The 14,843-nt window shown below is 40.9% G+C and overlaps 1 protein-coding gene across 3 annotated transcripts in view; it reads left to right on the top strand.

Moving 5' to 3' along the window:
- LOC143981982 (transient receptor potential cation channel subfamily V member 1-like) overlaps positions 1-13,729 on the top strand; it is a 116,803-nt gene extending 103,074 nt beyond the window's left edge. For all 3 annotated transcript variants that reach the window (XM_077480277.1, XM_077480276.1, XM_077480275.1), the window contains exons 13-16: positions 1,696-1,997; positions 4,899-5,026; positions 8,122-8,228; positions 10,868-13,729. In XM_077480277.1, coding sequence (XP_077336403.1) covers positions 1,696-1,997; positions 4,899-5,026; positions 8,122-8,228; positions 10,868-10,971 — 641 coding nt within the window. In that variant the 3' untranslated portion in view covers positions 10,972-13,729. The remainder of the gene's footprint in view (positions 1-1,695; positions 1,998-4,898; positions 5,027-8,121; positions 8,229-10,867) is intronic.
- Positions 13,730-14,843: the final 1,114 nt, after the last annotated feature.

Genomic DNA, 14,843 nt, shown 5'->3' with positions numbered 1-14,843 from the left:
TTGCTTAGTAATGGCTTTCTTCTGACAACTTGACCATGCAGCCCATCTTTCTTCAAGTGCCTCCTTATTGAGTATCTTGAAACAGAGAGTCCTGTATTTCACCTGAAGTTATATGTGGGTTTTTCTTGGCATCTCAAACAATTTTCCTGGCAGTTGTGGCTGAAATTTTAGTTGGTCTACCTGACCGTGGTTTGGTTTCAACAGAACCCCTCATTTTCCACTTCTTGATTAGAGTTTGAACACTGCTGATTGGCATTTTCAATTCCTTGGATATCTTTTTATATCTCTTTCCTGTTTTATACAGTTCAACTACCCTTTCCTGCAGATCCTTTGACAATTCTTTTGTTTTCCCCATGACTCAGAATCCAGAAATGTCAGTGCAGCACTAGATGAAAAATGCAAGTTTCTGTCAGAAGTCCAGAAACGCATTGACCTTTTATACACACACACTAATTACAAACAAACAGATCACAGTTGAGGACAGTTACCTTTAATAGCCATTCAAACCCCTTTGTGTCAAATTGTGTGCATGTTATCAGGAGAAAATCACTGGGGTGTGTAAACTTTTGATCAGGGTCATTTGGGTAGTTTCTGTTGCCATTATGATTTAAAAATAGTAAACACGGCTGATTGATAATAAATGGCTTCAGCCAAACACAAACCATGAGAAAAATGTTTTGTGTTATCATTCGTATTCTCTGAAAAATGGCCAAGAAATCATAAATTCTGCCAGGGTATATAAACTTATAAACACAACCGTATGCAAGTTATTGGCCATAAGAAGGATATGGGGGCCTGGGACTGCCCTGGGGGACACGTATCAATGCAAATTTTTTTTTTTAAAAGATTGTTTTTACAGGAGCAGCAATTTTATTAATGCTTAAAATGAAACAATAAAAATGTAAAATTCCGTTAAAAATAGTGCCTGGGGGTCCCCTTAATCTGCCTGCAAAATGGAGCATCTGTGCCGTGCATAAAACCTGCTGCAGCAAAACTGACATTTATACAGAAAAAAAAGACATTTAAATTTTAGGCAATACAATACCTTTGTCAGCAATACAAAAGGCGTGGGGTCCCTGCAAAAATCTATACCAGACCCTTATCCAAGCATACAGTCTTGCAGGTCAGGAAAGGCCCCCCTCCTGGAGTATACCAGGCCACATGCACTCAACATAGGGGGGGCATTGCTGGGTTGGTGATGTCACAAGCGGGCAGTGAAACTAGATGATGTTGCCAGATGGCCCCGCCCCTTACCTATATAAGAAATGTTAAATGGTGGAGCAAGTAGTCGGCTCTTAGCCTTCGTCGCTGGCGGAACAGTTTTTTGTTTTTTTTTGGGGTCTGGTGGTGGTGGTGGTGGGTAGTGTGATTGATTATGGATCTATATTGGGGACATTGTTTTTTTTATTTTTAATAAAGGAATTGCGTGTATTTTTATTTCTTATTGACCCTTTTTTTTTGGTGAATGAGTAGGGGTACAATGTACCCCTACTCATTTGCATAGGGGAGGCAGGATCTGAGTGTGCAGTGCATTGTGGGGCACTCAGTGTGCAGACAACCCACAGAGTGCTCCGCAATTTCGGGTGTTCACTGAACGTGCTGATCTTTTTCTCAGATCGAACTGCTGACTATTTTTATATCATGTTTGAATAATTTTAAATAAAGATGATATAAGACATACATTTTTTTTCGCAGCTTTGGTAACACTTATTGGTGAAGCTCCTCAGAAGGCTGAGAATGGCACTGATGATGGAAAAAAAGAAGCAGGAACCTCATATTCAGGTCTTTACATCGCTACCTTGGAGCTCTTCAAATTTACTATTGGCATGGGAGACCTGGAGTTCAATGAAGACCTAAAGTTCAAGCACTTTTTCATGTTTCTGCTGATCTTGTATGTGGTACTTACCTATGTTCTTCTTCTGAATATGCTCATTGCTTTAATGAGTGAAACAGTAAATAAAGTCTCTAATGAAAGCAAGAGTGTATGGAAATTACAGGTGGGTTGATTTCTTTAAGTCAAACACAGCCATAACATTACTTTTGATCACTTCAAACACTCAACATGATACAGTCATATAGTTTAAAATTCTTAGGTTTCTGAACTAACCCACAAGTGATGATTGTCTGCTTCCAATCTGACTGTGTTTGAGCTCACTTCTGCCTTTGGTATTAGTGATAGACTCTGAGGCTTAAGGGAACTGGGTGCAGCCTACAGAGGAAAAAGGGATGTCAAGTTGTTTTCCTTCCACCTTCTTGCAAGATGTGGTTTCTCTGTACAGACAGCCACTGAGTAGGTTTGCAAAGAATGGAGTGCCTAAATAACGTAGTCTACAACAAGATGATTAGAAAATGTTAGGGCAGAAGGCACAAAGCCAAACTGCATTCATTAACATCAAGTACACAGAATCCCGATGGGAGACAGGAACATAATGGCTGGCACTGGAAGTGTGACAGGCAATGCAGTTCAGTGGTAAACCTACTTGGTCATTAGACGAATGTATTATCAATGTACACAGCTGTTAAAGTGGTTGTAAACCCTGTATAACCACTTTTACCTACAGGTAAGCCTACAGGTAAGCCTGTAGGTATCGTGAATTTCTCCTAAACTTGCACCGTTTAGGAGATATTCACTGTATCCACTTGTGCCAACGTCATCAGCACATGCGCACTAAAAAAACAGCTTGCTCATGCCGTTTCCTCATCTGCTATACCATTACCGGCGGCTCCCGTGCGCATGTGCAGGAGTGAGGTAATCGTGGCTCCAGCCAATCACAGCGCAGGAGTCCGCTAACCCAGGAAGTAACTCTGGGACGACATGTCGCCGGTCACTCTGGGTTTACAACCACTTTAAGTTGAAGTGATTGTCTCCTGTAATTATTATTATTTTTACAGGTATTTATAAAGTGCCGACAATTTTTGCCATCGCTTTATATACTGAATATTCACATCAGTCCCTGCCCTTGCAATCTAAGGCCCCTACCTCACCTGCATGCATACACATACTGGGGCCAATATGGCCAGGAGGCCACTAACCTCCAGCAGGTCTTTGGTGTTTGGTAGGAAACCAGAGTACAGTGAGGTAGTATCCTGCTTGGGACCTGGTGCTGGTTGTCCGTAAGCAAATATTTCTCTGATTTATCTTCAGATAATCACATGACTATTTTTGGGAGAATTAATAAAAGTCATGGCTTTGCATTTGTATTTTGTTCTGTAATATCATTATTTCCCTTTGCAGTCTTTCCTGTAATGTTCTGTTTTTATACCACAAAACTACATCTGCAAATCTATAATTACAGCCAGCCTTACACTGTTTAAAGGATAAGTGCTCTTTTAAAAAAAAGTGCACTGATCCCTTTTAAACAAAGTGCACTGATCCTTTTTAAACAAAGTGCACTGATCCTTTTTTTGCCCCCTGAAATTACCCTCTCGCTAGTAGCACTTCAGCCCATGGGCCCCTTCAGTGTTTACATAATTTGCAAATAAACTTCTGTAGCTCCCCATTGACTTCTAAAGGACCTGCTCTATTCAAATGGGGAGGGGAAGGGTGGGTTGCTTTAGGCTGGGGAGGGGGCAACAAGGATAATGGCATTTGCTTAAAAGTGTTCTTATCCTTTAAAGTATATGCAAAGCCAAACCATGTTTTCGTTTTTCATAGAGTAGTGAGTAGTTAAATGCCCTGTCAAGTTTTTTTTGTTGCCATTTTTGTCAAATCAGGCAGATTTCCATATACTTCCTGTCCAGCAAATTTAACAGGAAGTGAAACAAAATCTCTCCAAAGTGTGGGTTAGAAAGTTGTCACTGGTTCCCATGGAAAGATGTCATCTTTATTCTTGTTCTGGTGACTATTCCAACTTTGGACTTTCTCTTACTCTCAATGTCGGCCGGCACCCGCCAATCATTAGGCACAGAACCAGAATGTAAACTATGTAAACAAGGCAGATCGTCGTTCTGTCAGTAGGAGAGGCATTGGTCCTGTGTTCCTGCAAAGACGGAACATGGATCAATACCTTCCCCTAGTAAAAACACCTCCTACACAGTACACAAGCACTGGTTAGGCACACAGTTAAGTTTTTCTTTACCCAAGATGTTTAACCCCTTCCCAGCCAGTGTAATTAGTACAGTGACAGTGCATATTTTTTTAGCACTAATCACTGTACTAGCGTCAAAGGCCCAAAAAGTGTCACAAGTATCAATTAGTGTCCAATTTGTCCGCCGCAATATTGCAGTCCCAATATAAGTCACTGATAAGTCCCTACTAGTAAAAAAAATAATAATAAAAATTCCATTAATATATCACATAGTTTGTAGATGCTATAACTTTTGTGCAATCCAATTAGTATACGTTTATTGGGATTTTTTTTACCAAAAATATGTAGCAGAGCACATATTGGCTTAAATTTATGAAGAAATTAGATTTTTTACATTTTTTTATTGGGTAAGTTTTATAGTAGAAAGTAAAAAATGTTGTTTTTTTTTTTAATTGTTTTGTTATTTTATTTTTAGTTTATAGCACAAAAAATAAAAAATGCAGAGAAATACATCCAGAAGAAAGCTCTATTTGTGGGAAAAAAGTGACATAAGTGTTATTTATTTGCATGACTGCGCAATTGTCACTTAAAGTAACGCAGTGCCGTATTGCAAAAAATGGCCTGGTCATAAAGGGGGGTATAACTTTTGTAGGTCAAGTGGTTAAGAACTGTTTAGGTTCAAGGACAATTTGCCCAAACAGGAGAACACAGATACATATAAACACAAATCATTTAAATATAATCAAAGGTTCTGAGTTAGGCATAAGGCTGCTCAGCTGTGATATTTGCTATTGCTTTTGGTACCATTAATTAAGTTGTATTCTCTAATTTTTTTTTATTTTTTTTTAACTTTTTATCATTATTTCACAGAGAGCAGCAACAATCCTGGATATTGAGAGGTTCCTGCCAAAGCGCCTTAAGGAAAAGTTTAGGTCTGGCCGCTTGCTTACAGTGGGGTCAAAGCCTGATGGAAAGCCAGATAAAAGATGGTGCTTTAGGTAAGAACAAATAATAACAAATATACCTATTAACTGAAGGCATTAAACCGCTCTGGCTGAACTAAACTAAACTAAACAGGAAATTACACTGATGGGCATTATTGATTTTGTTGGAAATTAGACAGGCTATTAACGATATTTCCAGAAAACTCCTGACGGTACGGACCTGAAGCCAATGTCTTGGGTGTCGTGTAGTTTGGACAATTGTAATGGTGGAATGCATAGTGACCAGTTTATTGTTGAAGGGTCAGCCCATATAAAACCAATATTTTAGCTTTAGGTGGACTTTGGTGGAACAGATTAATTGACTTTTTATAAAGAGTTTTGGGTACTCCAGCAGCGAAATCTCACACTGGATCACTTTTCCCTATTATTTCTGCTTTCTACGCTCTCCTATGCTCTGCAAAATGTTGAAAACATAGTAATTAAAACAGTGGCATGTGGACAAGCTGGGCAATCAAATCCATAGGCCACTTCCTGAGGCAGACCAAGACGATTCGTCATTGGACAATTTTAAAACTGAACACACCTTTTAGCAGACCAAACGCTGTGTATGGAAAATACGCGTCTCTGTTACAGATATTTCAGTTGCTCAGCTAAAGATGGGAAGAGGGTTGAAAAGAACTCTATCCTAAATTAAACTTTTCACAAACTTTAGCAAGTCAAACTAAGTATCATATAATAATTGCTTAGGCAGAAGTTACCTTTCATATGTACCATAAATAAAAAATAAAAAAAATCATTAGAACCCCAATTACCTTTTGTTGTTATTGGATCCTCCTATATATTTTACTATATCGTCTATAATATGTGGGGCTATTATAATCACCATCATCTTCTATTATTACTCTATGGGGTTGATTTACAAAAATGGTTGATTTGCAAAATCTGGTGCAGCTCTGCATGGTAGCCAATCAGCTTCTCACTTCAACTTAAGCTTTGCCAAAGAAACCTGGAAGCTGATTGGTTTCTATGCAGAGCTTCACCAGATTTTGCACTCTCCAGTTTTAGTAAATGCTACTGTACATATCAGGGGCAGACTGACAACTCAATAGGAGGTTATGGGGCCCACGAGCAATAGGAGAAGATTATGGGGCCCCTGGGCAATAGGAGATTATGGGGGGGCCCCAGGCAATAGGAGATTATGGGACCCCCGGCACAGTATACACACGCACACACACACATACAGTATACAGACACACAATATACACACACAGTATACACACACAGAATACACATACATGCACTGAAAAGGTACTGGAGAGGCAGAGTCGCTATAATCTTGTGATTTTTAAAAAGAATCACAGATTTTTACATAATGTCGCTGGTTTTATTGAGGCTGGCATCCCTGATGGGGCCCCTTAGTGGCATGAGGCCCTTGGGCAGTGCCCGAATGATCAGTCCACCCCTGGTGCATATACACCAATTATCATCAATTTCTTACATGCTATACAGTATATTACTAGTATCATAATAATCACCTTCCCTCAACTATCACAGGCGTGTGTAAAATAATCCTGGAGTTGTAATCTGCAAATTGTAGTAACCCATAGCAACCAATTCTAAGTTATCTGCAATGGTAATGTGACACCCTCCTAGTTAGAATAGGCTGCTAGGCCACATTTAGTTTTATCTCCTCTGTAATCAGTGGAGTGGGGGTTGAATAACGAGCGAAACAGAGTTTCACAGGCTGCTTCTCTGCTATATCCCCCTTTCTTCTAGAGAATTCTAGAGCATAGTGGGAGGGCAGAGACTGCATCCTGAATATTTATGGGACTTTAGCCGATCCCTGGGGAGATGTGCCCAGAAGGTGTGGAAGTCCATAAATAGCCTGAGTCCTGTGCAGCAAAGGCAGCTTGCAGTATGTGGGTGTAGTGCAGTGTTCCTGAGTCCAGCCTGCTGGACAAGACCCCTGTTGAGGGCCTTGCCCTCCTAGGCAAAAGGCAGGAAAGGAAGCCAGCCTAAAGGCTCGAGGTCCCAGCTAAGCTTAGCTGGGGGGGCTATTTGCAAAGCAATCTAAGAATTCAGAGGGACAGGAGAGAGCACATGGGATGGAGCCGATGGGAAGCTGTGGGAGAAAGCCAAGTTGTCCAAGAGGCAGTGTGAGTCTACATCTCTATCACTAAAAAGAGCCTGAAGGGTTATCGCTGGGAGGCAAGCAATGATCCTGATGGCTGAGTGCTTGCAAGACCCCAGTTCTGCAAGGGTGACAGTGAGATACTTGAGATTATGAGTGAAGTACAGGTCATATGCAGCTAAATACTTTGCTGGGGAAGTGCAGACAAAGTTGTGCATAGATTTCAAGAGTTGTGCACATCAGCCATAAATATAGTAGTCCTCAAGTTGTTGAAGTTCACGTTTTACTTCTCTGGGCTATCTCATGCTCCTTATACCCATCCAAGTTAATTTTTCTTAAAAAAAAAAAAATAACACAAAAAGAAATCCATAAAAACACAAAAAGAAACCCCTACAGTGATCCTTGAGCCAAAGGAAGAATGCTGAAAATGCTGTGTGTCTGGCTGTGCATGCTGTGAATGGTAGAAATAGGGCCAAATAATCAGCGGCTCCTGCAGAGGTACTGCTACAGTAATAAGAAATATAATTGGTTGCTATGGGATATTACTCTGTGAACATTATGATTGTTCTTTCCTTGTCTACAGAATAAGCCTAGTCATCTGTAATTTCCAACCCCAATGGCAACCAGAATCAGTGTAGTGACTCTCTTATCTAAGGCCAATTTTTAGGACCTCCATTCAACTGCTGGCCAAATAAAAAGCCTTATTCATTACATTCAATATTTATTGAATAACAGCTAGAAAAAATTGAGCATTGCCAAAGTCTATGAGACAGTGGGAGAGGGTCCCAGCTTCCATGTGACCCACATCTACTAAAAATGGCCCTTGTCCATCTATGTACAAATGATATGTCTGCCCCGCCCCAACCACCCTCAACATCTATACTCCCTTTTCTCCGTTCAACACACAGGTCTGTTTTTGCTAGTTTTACCCACACAATACTTAAATATACTATCTTTTGTCAGAGATTACTCTCTGAACTATCAGATAAATCATATATCTTATATTGCTACACTACAGGGTGGAAGAAATACAGTGGGAATCATTTGGAGAGAATATGTCCTGCATTAATGAGGAGGAGCCTGGTGACAAAGAAAATGCACACAAGCTTTATAAACGACCCAAAGGTAAGAAGATTGAGGAATTATATCCTATATGTACATTGCATTGCTATGTTAATATGTTTTTATTGCGTCATAGGTGAGCATGTAGCCTAAATATACATCCTGGTCATACTGATGATGATCATTTAAAAGTAATATTTCATCAATTTAATCAGTTGATTTGAAGAGATAGAGTGGTCTTAACAGAGTGATAATATTTTGCGATTGCTTATAGGCGTAAGTGCTTTTGGGTATAGGAGGAAGATGTGCCTTTTGTCCTCCTCCCGTGTGACAGTGCTCAGGTCTGACAACCAACCACTAGGTATGATCGCTGTCACGTGACAGAGGGACTGATGTCATCATTCCCCTAGTGTCTGACATCTGCCATCATTGACGATTTTAGTGCTGACTGTGGTGAAAGAAGGAGCAGCAGAGTGCTGGTAATTTGGGCATACTGTACATGGATCGGAGGGCCCTTTTACACAGATACCATGACTGTACCCTGAACGGGCAAGGTGACAATGTCTCTTTAGGCTACCATTTAGTGAGCAGTGATGTAAAGAGAAGTTGATTTTAGTAATAACCCACAGATTCAAATATTAGAATGCAGCTGTTACTTTCAGAACTAATTGGTTACTATAGGTGCGATTCACAAATCTAGAACACCAGAAATAGGAACCTTATTTTTAAAAAGTAACAGGTTCTTCAGTACAAAAATACACTTTACATGGCTAATAAAAAAGGTACTTATCCTGGTACTTGTCCTTCCTGAATCGAGCCTTAGGCCACTTTCAGATGAAGTAGAGCCATCCAAGCCGGTCCACCTGCTTGTTGGGGGATCTCTTCACTGATCCCCGCTGAGCAGGCAGATGGCAGGTCCGTGTCCACTCCGCTATGTAGAGCAGACTCAGACACAGCCCACTCTCCTATGCAGAGCAGACACAGACACAGCCCACTCTCCTATGCAGAGCGACCACGGGCACAGCCCACTCTCCTATGCAGAGCGGACACAGACACATCCCACTCTCCTATGCAGAGCGGACACAGACGCAGCCCACTCTCCTATGCAGAGCAGACACGGGCACAGCCCACTCTCCTATGCAGAGCGGACACGGGCACAGCCCACTCTCCTATGCAGAGCGGACACGTATACAGCCCACTCTCCTATGCAGAGTGGACACGGACACAGCCCACTCTCTTCTATGGAGTGGTCAGATGGAATTTAACTGCATGTCCGTTTCCATCTAATTGTCATCTGATTCGATTTGGCGGATATGTTTGCCATCTGTCTGTTTTAAGTGGATTTTACTGAATCAGATGCCCAGTGAGTGTGAGCGGACACATGTCTGCTGACATCCGCCACCTGGAACCTTCACTTAAAGTTGCATTCCAATTAAAAATCTTTAGCCTAAATAAGGGTGGTTAATGGGCTTTTGCTTGCATCAGAATTGCTTCTCTCCCTATACAAGTGTAAGGAAATCCAAAAGCATATTAAAACATGCCAAATGTGATCAGAAAGAGATCAATTCTGGGTCAATTATCCCTGTCAATGATTTCTAAATGATTTCAGAAGCATTTTAAAGCTTAAACAGGAATTAAACCCTCCCATCATTTTCAGCCAAGGAAGTTGCCATCTTGGTCTCTGTTTGATCTTCAACTGCCATGATGCTGCACATGTAATCAGTTATGAATCAGCCATTGGATATTTTGACAGTTTGGTTGAGCACAACCAATGTGATACTTACACACATTCCAGGAATGTAACTGTTTTTTGAAACTGTTAAATTAATGGGTTTACTTCTGCTTTAAGGTTAGACAAAATAAATCAGCACAAGGGGCATTATTTACTGTTAATCCGACATTTCCCTTGTTCTGTTGGCTTCTGAATTCCTTGCAATCTTCATCCTTCGATGCCTATGAATGGAGTATGGGCAGGTGATTGTGAGGTCCTCCCCCCTCCAGTCATAGATTTTGCTTCAGTCATGAAAGGTGTGGTTATGGCTTCTATGAATGGTGGAGCTGGGCCAAAAGGGCAGACATACTATAGTTGGGCATTCTTGAGGAGTGCCTGTTAGAGCGCCTTCCGTTCTATTAACTTCCATCACCCAGAAAATTATGACAGCGCGGGATTTGGTGCATCATACGATGAAGATTACAAGGAATTAAGTTGCCAGCAGCACAAGGGACACATTGGATTGTCTAAACTCAGGCTTTAAACCAGTGTAGAGGAATTAAGAGAGAAAAAGGAACTTAGCCCTGGCATCAGGAAGTTCACCCCACTGCCTTCATACTGGCTCTAGAAGGTGGTCTTTGTGTGCTATAGATGCAGTGCATCACAGTGACCTCAGTGTAAGGTGAATCAAGTGAAATTTTAAATGTTAGCACAGCATCAGTGTTCCATAAAGCATTAGTAGCTTTTCCCTAGTTGGCTGGAAATGAACCTTCATTCAAAAGCACATACGTCCTAGAGATCCTGGAAAGGCAGTGCATGTGGACAATAATAATAATAATAATAATAATAATATGAACAACATATAATTCTATACCTTTGGTTCATTTTATCATTTAGCTCAGCATCATTTAGAAAAGTAACATTTCATACTGAAAAGTTGAATAACATACATTGAACAGGAAAAGTAACCTGTAATTTCATTACTTTTCAGGATGGAGTCATTGGGTCTCCCGAGCTCAAGAAAAGGCAAAGGAAGAGGAGTTAGAGCCTCTAAAGTCCGTGTCCACAAGCCCATCAAATGATGAAAAAGTTTGAAGCAGGAAGCTGAGGCCTAGGGATAGCCATGACTCCTCACTCTGGTTATACTCTTCATCAAATAGACATCTCATCAATAAGGGAATATAAAAAAAAAATCCTAATTGACTTTAAAATGTGGACTGGAATGATGCTGTAAAACAAAAAAGGTGCAAAGGTTGCAGTGATACTTAAAATAATAAAAGAATTAAAATGGCGGACCTTGTAAGTAATGATACTGTATCCATGGCAATTAACAGCAGCTGTTATTTTTGCAGTTTGCAGATGTAAATGCATGATCTGATTGGTTGCTGTGATCAACACTGACATTTTATTCTTTCAACTTTTTTTATTGCCATAGACAAAGCCAATTTCCAAATGTTAGAAACTATTAGATCTCTGTTACAGCCAAATTCTACAGGGTGATGGTAAATTAGTTCCTTTAAGAGGACAACTGACCACCACATGGAATCAGCACTGAAAGATATGATTCCTACGGGGAAAAGAACCAGTCCTGATTGAGCTTAGAACTTTCAGTTTTAAAAGGAACTTTTAGAGAGAGGATACAAAGGATTTCATTGCTGACTTCTCTTTTTGAAAATGCTAGCTGCCTGGATGTCATGCTGATCCAATGGCTTCAGTTCTTTGAGACAGTAGCTTCAAACAAATACATAGTATGTAGATCAAGAGTTCTGACCTCACTCTAAGCCCCCGTACACGCGGTCGGACATTCCGATCACCAAATCCGTCTGATTTTTTCCAACGGATTTTGTCATAAACTGGTGTTGCATACACACGTTTGGACAAAGTTTTCGGAAAATCCGATCGTTCGGAACGTGATGACGTTTGTTCATTACGACGGGACTACGTTGCAGCTAGTAGCCAATAGCTTTGGTCTCGTAATTTGATCTGAGCATGTGTGGCACTTTGTCCGATCAGAATTCTCTACAATCGTTCGGAAAAAGTCAGATCAGATTTTCCGACAGAAAAAGTCCGATAGAGCCCACACACGATCGGATTTTCCGACAATATAATCCGATCAGACCTTTTCCGTCTGAATTTCCGACCGTGTATACAAGGCATAACTCATTAATTGACATGCTTGTTCCTGCCAGTGTTTCAGATATTATTAAAGCCCACCTCTGGTCACATTACAAAGGAAACCTAATTGCCCCATCATGAAAAGTCTATTAGGACCAGCTAGCACACAGTATTACTCACCTTATTTCATGCCACCATGATCTTCCTTCCAGTTGGTTTTGGTTGTGATGGCTGCTCTGCCAAAGCCCCTCTCTATGCCAGTCTTTGACTGATCTTGTTGCCAACCCTCTCGTCAATACTGTGATAAGTTCTGGACTAGCTTTCTTTTTTTGCACTTCCTTTTTAAGGGCTGGTTCACACCAGGTGCTTTCCAGTGTGTTTTAAACTGCATCCAAACCGCATACACAGTGTTTGGCATGTATTCCAACGATCACATCAGTGTGCTCAGTTCAGTGCTTTCAACAAAAGTACAACCAGCTGATTTTTTTTTCTATCCAGAAGGCATCAAAATGCATGTAACTACACCAGAATGCACAATGTCCTAAGGATTTTCAAGTGTCAAAATATAAAAAAAGGAAAAAATGCACTGGACTGCATTGAACACATATGAAAAATTTAACTGCATATGCAAAAACGCGTCCGGAATGATGAAATGGTGGTTTAAACAAGCACATGCTCGTTTCCATGCACGTTTTTATGTCCAAAATATACTACAGTTGCAATCTGCAGCAGGTGTCAAGGTTAAGTTAATGACACCCCAAACACAGGTTGCAAATGTGGTGCGTTTGCCTGTACTGGATCACATGGTACAGAAGTACCATGAGATCTAGTTTCTCTGCATTTTTTAAAGTAGTGCATGCACTACTTTTGCTGCAGTTTTGTGCAATTCAGCGCTTTCAAAATGAGTGGGTTCAAATCACACCGCACTGAACCACATGTGAATCACACAGGAACACTGAGCACGGTCCTGTGTGAACCGATCTTAAAGCCAGAGACATCCAGGAAACTAATATTATTAATTGAGTTGGGCAGAGGCAGACCCTGGTTTTCTTTCACAATAGCTTTTCTTTAAATGAATGGATCTCTGAATACTTCCATTGGAAAGATTTACATTTTCCTCCATATTTAGCTTTACTTACTTTAGGTTCAGTTTATTGAGCTTATTTGTTTACTTGCCATACCAACCACTTATTTTCTACAGTTAGAGCCAATGAGAACTAAAAATAACTGTCACGTAGCCGAAATTTATCATTTTAGCAAATGCATTTACATTATAGCTTAGTGAATAGGGCTGTCAGCTTGACAAATGTTTTATGGGATTTTGTAACTTGGTTGATGAAAAATGTTGGGAAGGCATTAAAATGATATATCTCTCTATATCATTAATCTCATTTTTTACATAATATAACATAGGTTATTGATCTGGTTGAGTATTATGGTTTCTGTTGATCTATGAATTCTGCATTGCCTTATTGCCATTAAATCTGATTCCCACAGGTGCATGCTTTAGTTTCAAGATACCTATATGAGTGTAATTTGTAATCTGTGGTTTATGTGTTGACAGTGGATATTAAATATATGATCCCTATCTGTTTATCTGCACTGCTGCACTGGTTATAAATCGAGTCTGCCTTTATAACTGTTCTGTTTATATACTATTTTTGTATGGAATCATGCATTTTTATCATTCTGTATTGTACATTGTATATTCATAATAATAAACATTGTTGGCAAACCACTGAGATGTACATTTGATATAACATACGTTACAACAGCTCAAGAATGGACAGACCTTTGATGTTAAAGTCATTGTAAAGTTTCATTTTCTTCCTATAATAACAAACATGTTATACTTACCTGCTCTGTTGCAGTGGATTTGCACAGAGCAGCCCAGATCCTCCTCTTCTCGGGTCCCTCTTCTGTGCTCCTGGCCCCTCCCTCCTGTTAGTGCCTCCATAGCAATCAGCTTGCTATGGCGGCAACCGAGCCAGGGCACAGCTCTCTGTGTCCATTCGGACACGGAGCCCCTGACCCAGCCCCACCCCCTCTCTCTCCTGGTTGGCTAGCCGACTTTGATTAACAGCAGCGGGAGACAATGGCGCCACTGCTGTGTCTCAGCCAATCAGAAACAATAATCTTGGAGGGCTGAGACACTTGTGGACATCGCTGGACAGAAAGGGACCTCAGGTAAGTATCAGGGGGGCTGCTGCACAGATGGCTTTTTATCTTAATGCATAGAAAACCTTCTGACTTTAAAACCGCTTTAGGGCACTTTAACACCTAGCAGCACCGGGCATCGGTGGTACCGTCGTTTTTGCGGCGGTGCTTTACCGTCGTTTTTGCGGCGCTTTTTGTCTGTTAGTGGGGGTTAAAAGTGCCCTGCTAACGGATGAAAAAGGGTTAAAGGCGCTCGCATAGCGCCGCTGCAGCGGCGCTTTGCCGGCACTTTCCGGTGCTCCTGCCCATTGATTTCAATGGGCGGAGGTGCTGTAGGAGCGGTGTACCGCTCCTACAGCACCTCAAAGATGCTGCTTGCAGGACTTTTTTGAGTGTCCTGCCAGCGTACCGCTCCAGTGTGAAAGCACTCAGGCTTTCACACTGGAATGAGAGGAGAGGCGCTTTACAAGCGGTTTGTAGGCGCTATTTTTAGTGCTATATAGCCTGTAAAGCATCTTTTAGGTAGCCCTGTTAGGAGAGAAATATAGGGCAGCCTTTCCTGACTTCCTTGGAATTAAGCTAATGGTTTAGCTGCCATTTTTACAGGACAATAACATGGTAGGGTTACGGAACCTCAGCTCTCTGTTATTCCTCATAACACATGGGTATGGTTCTGTAGTCCTCATAAATACAGT

Source organism: Lithobates pipiens, unplaced genomic scaffold (assembly GCF_037356315.1).
Source record: "Lithobates pipiens isolate NorthernLeopardFrog02 unplaced genomic scaffold, aLitPip1_a1.2 Scaffold_16, whole genome shotgun sequence".
NCBI classification, from domain to species: Eukaryota; Metazoa; Chordata; class Amphibia; order Anura; family Ranidae; genus Lithobates; species Lithobates pipiens.
Note: the sequence above shows the minus strand (reverse complement) of the source record. Positions and strands in the feature narration are given on the sequence as shown.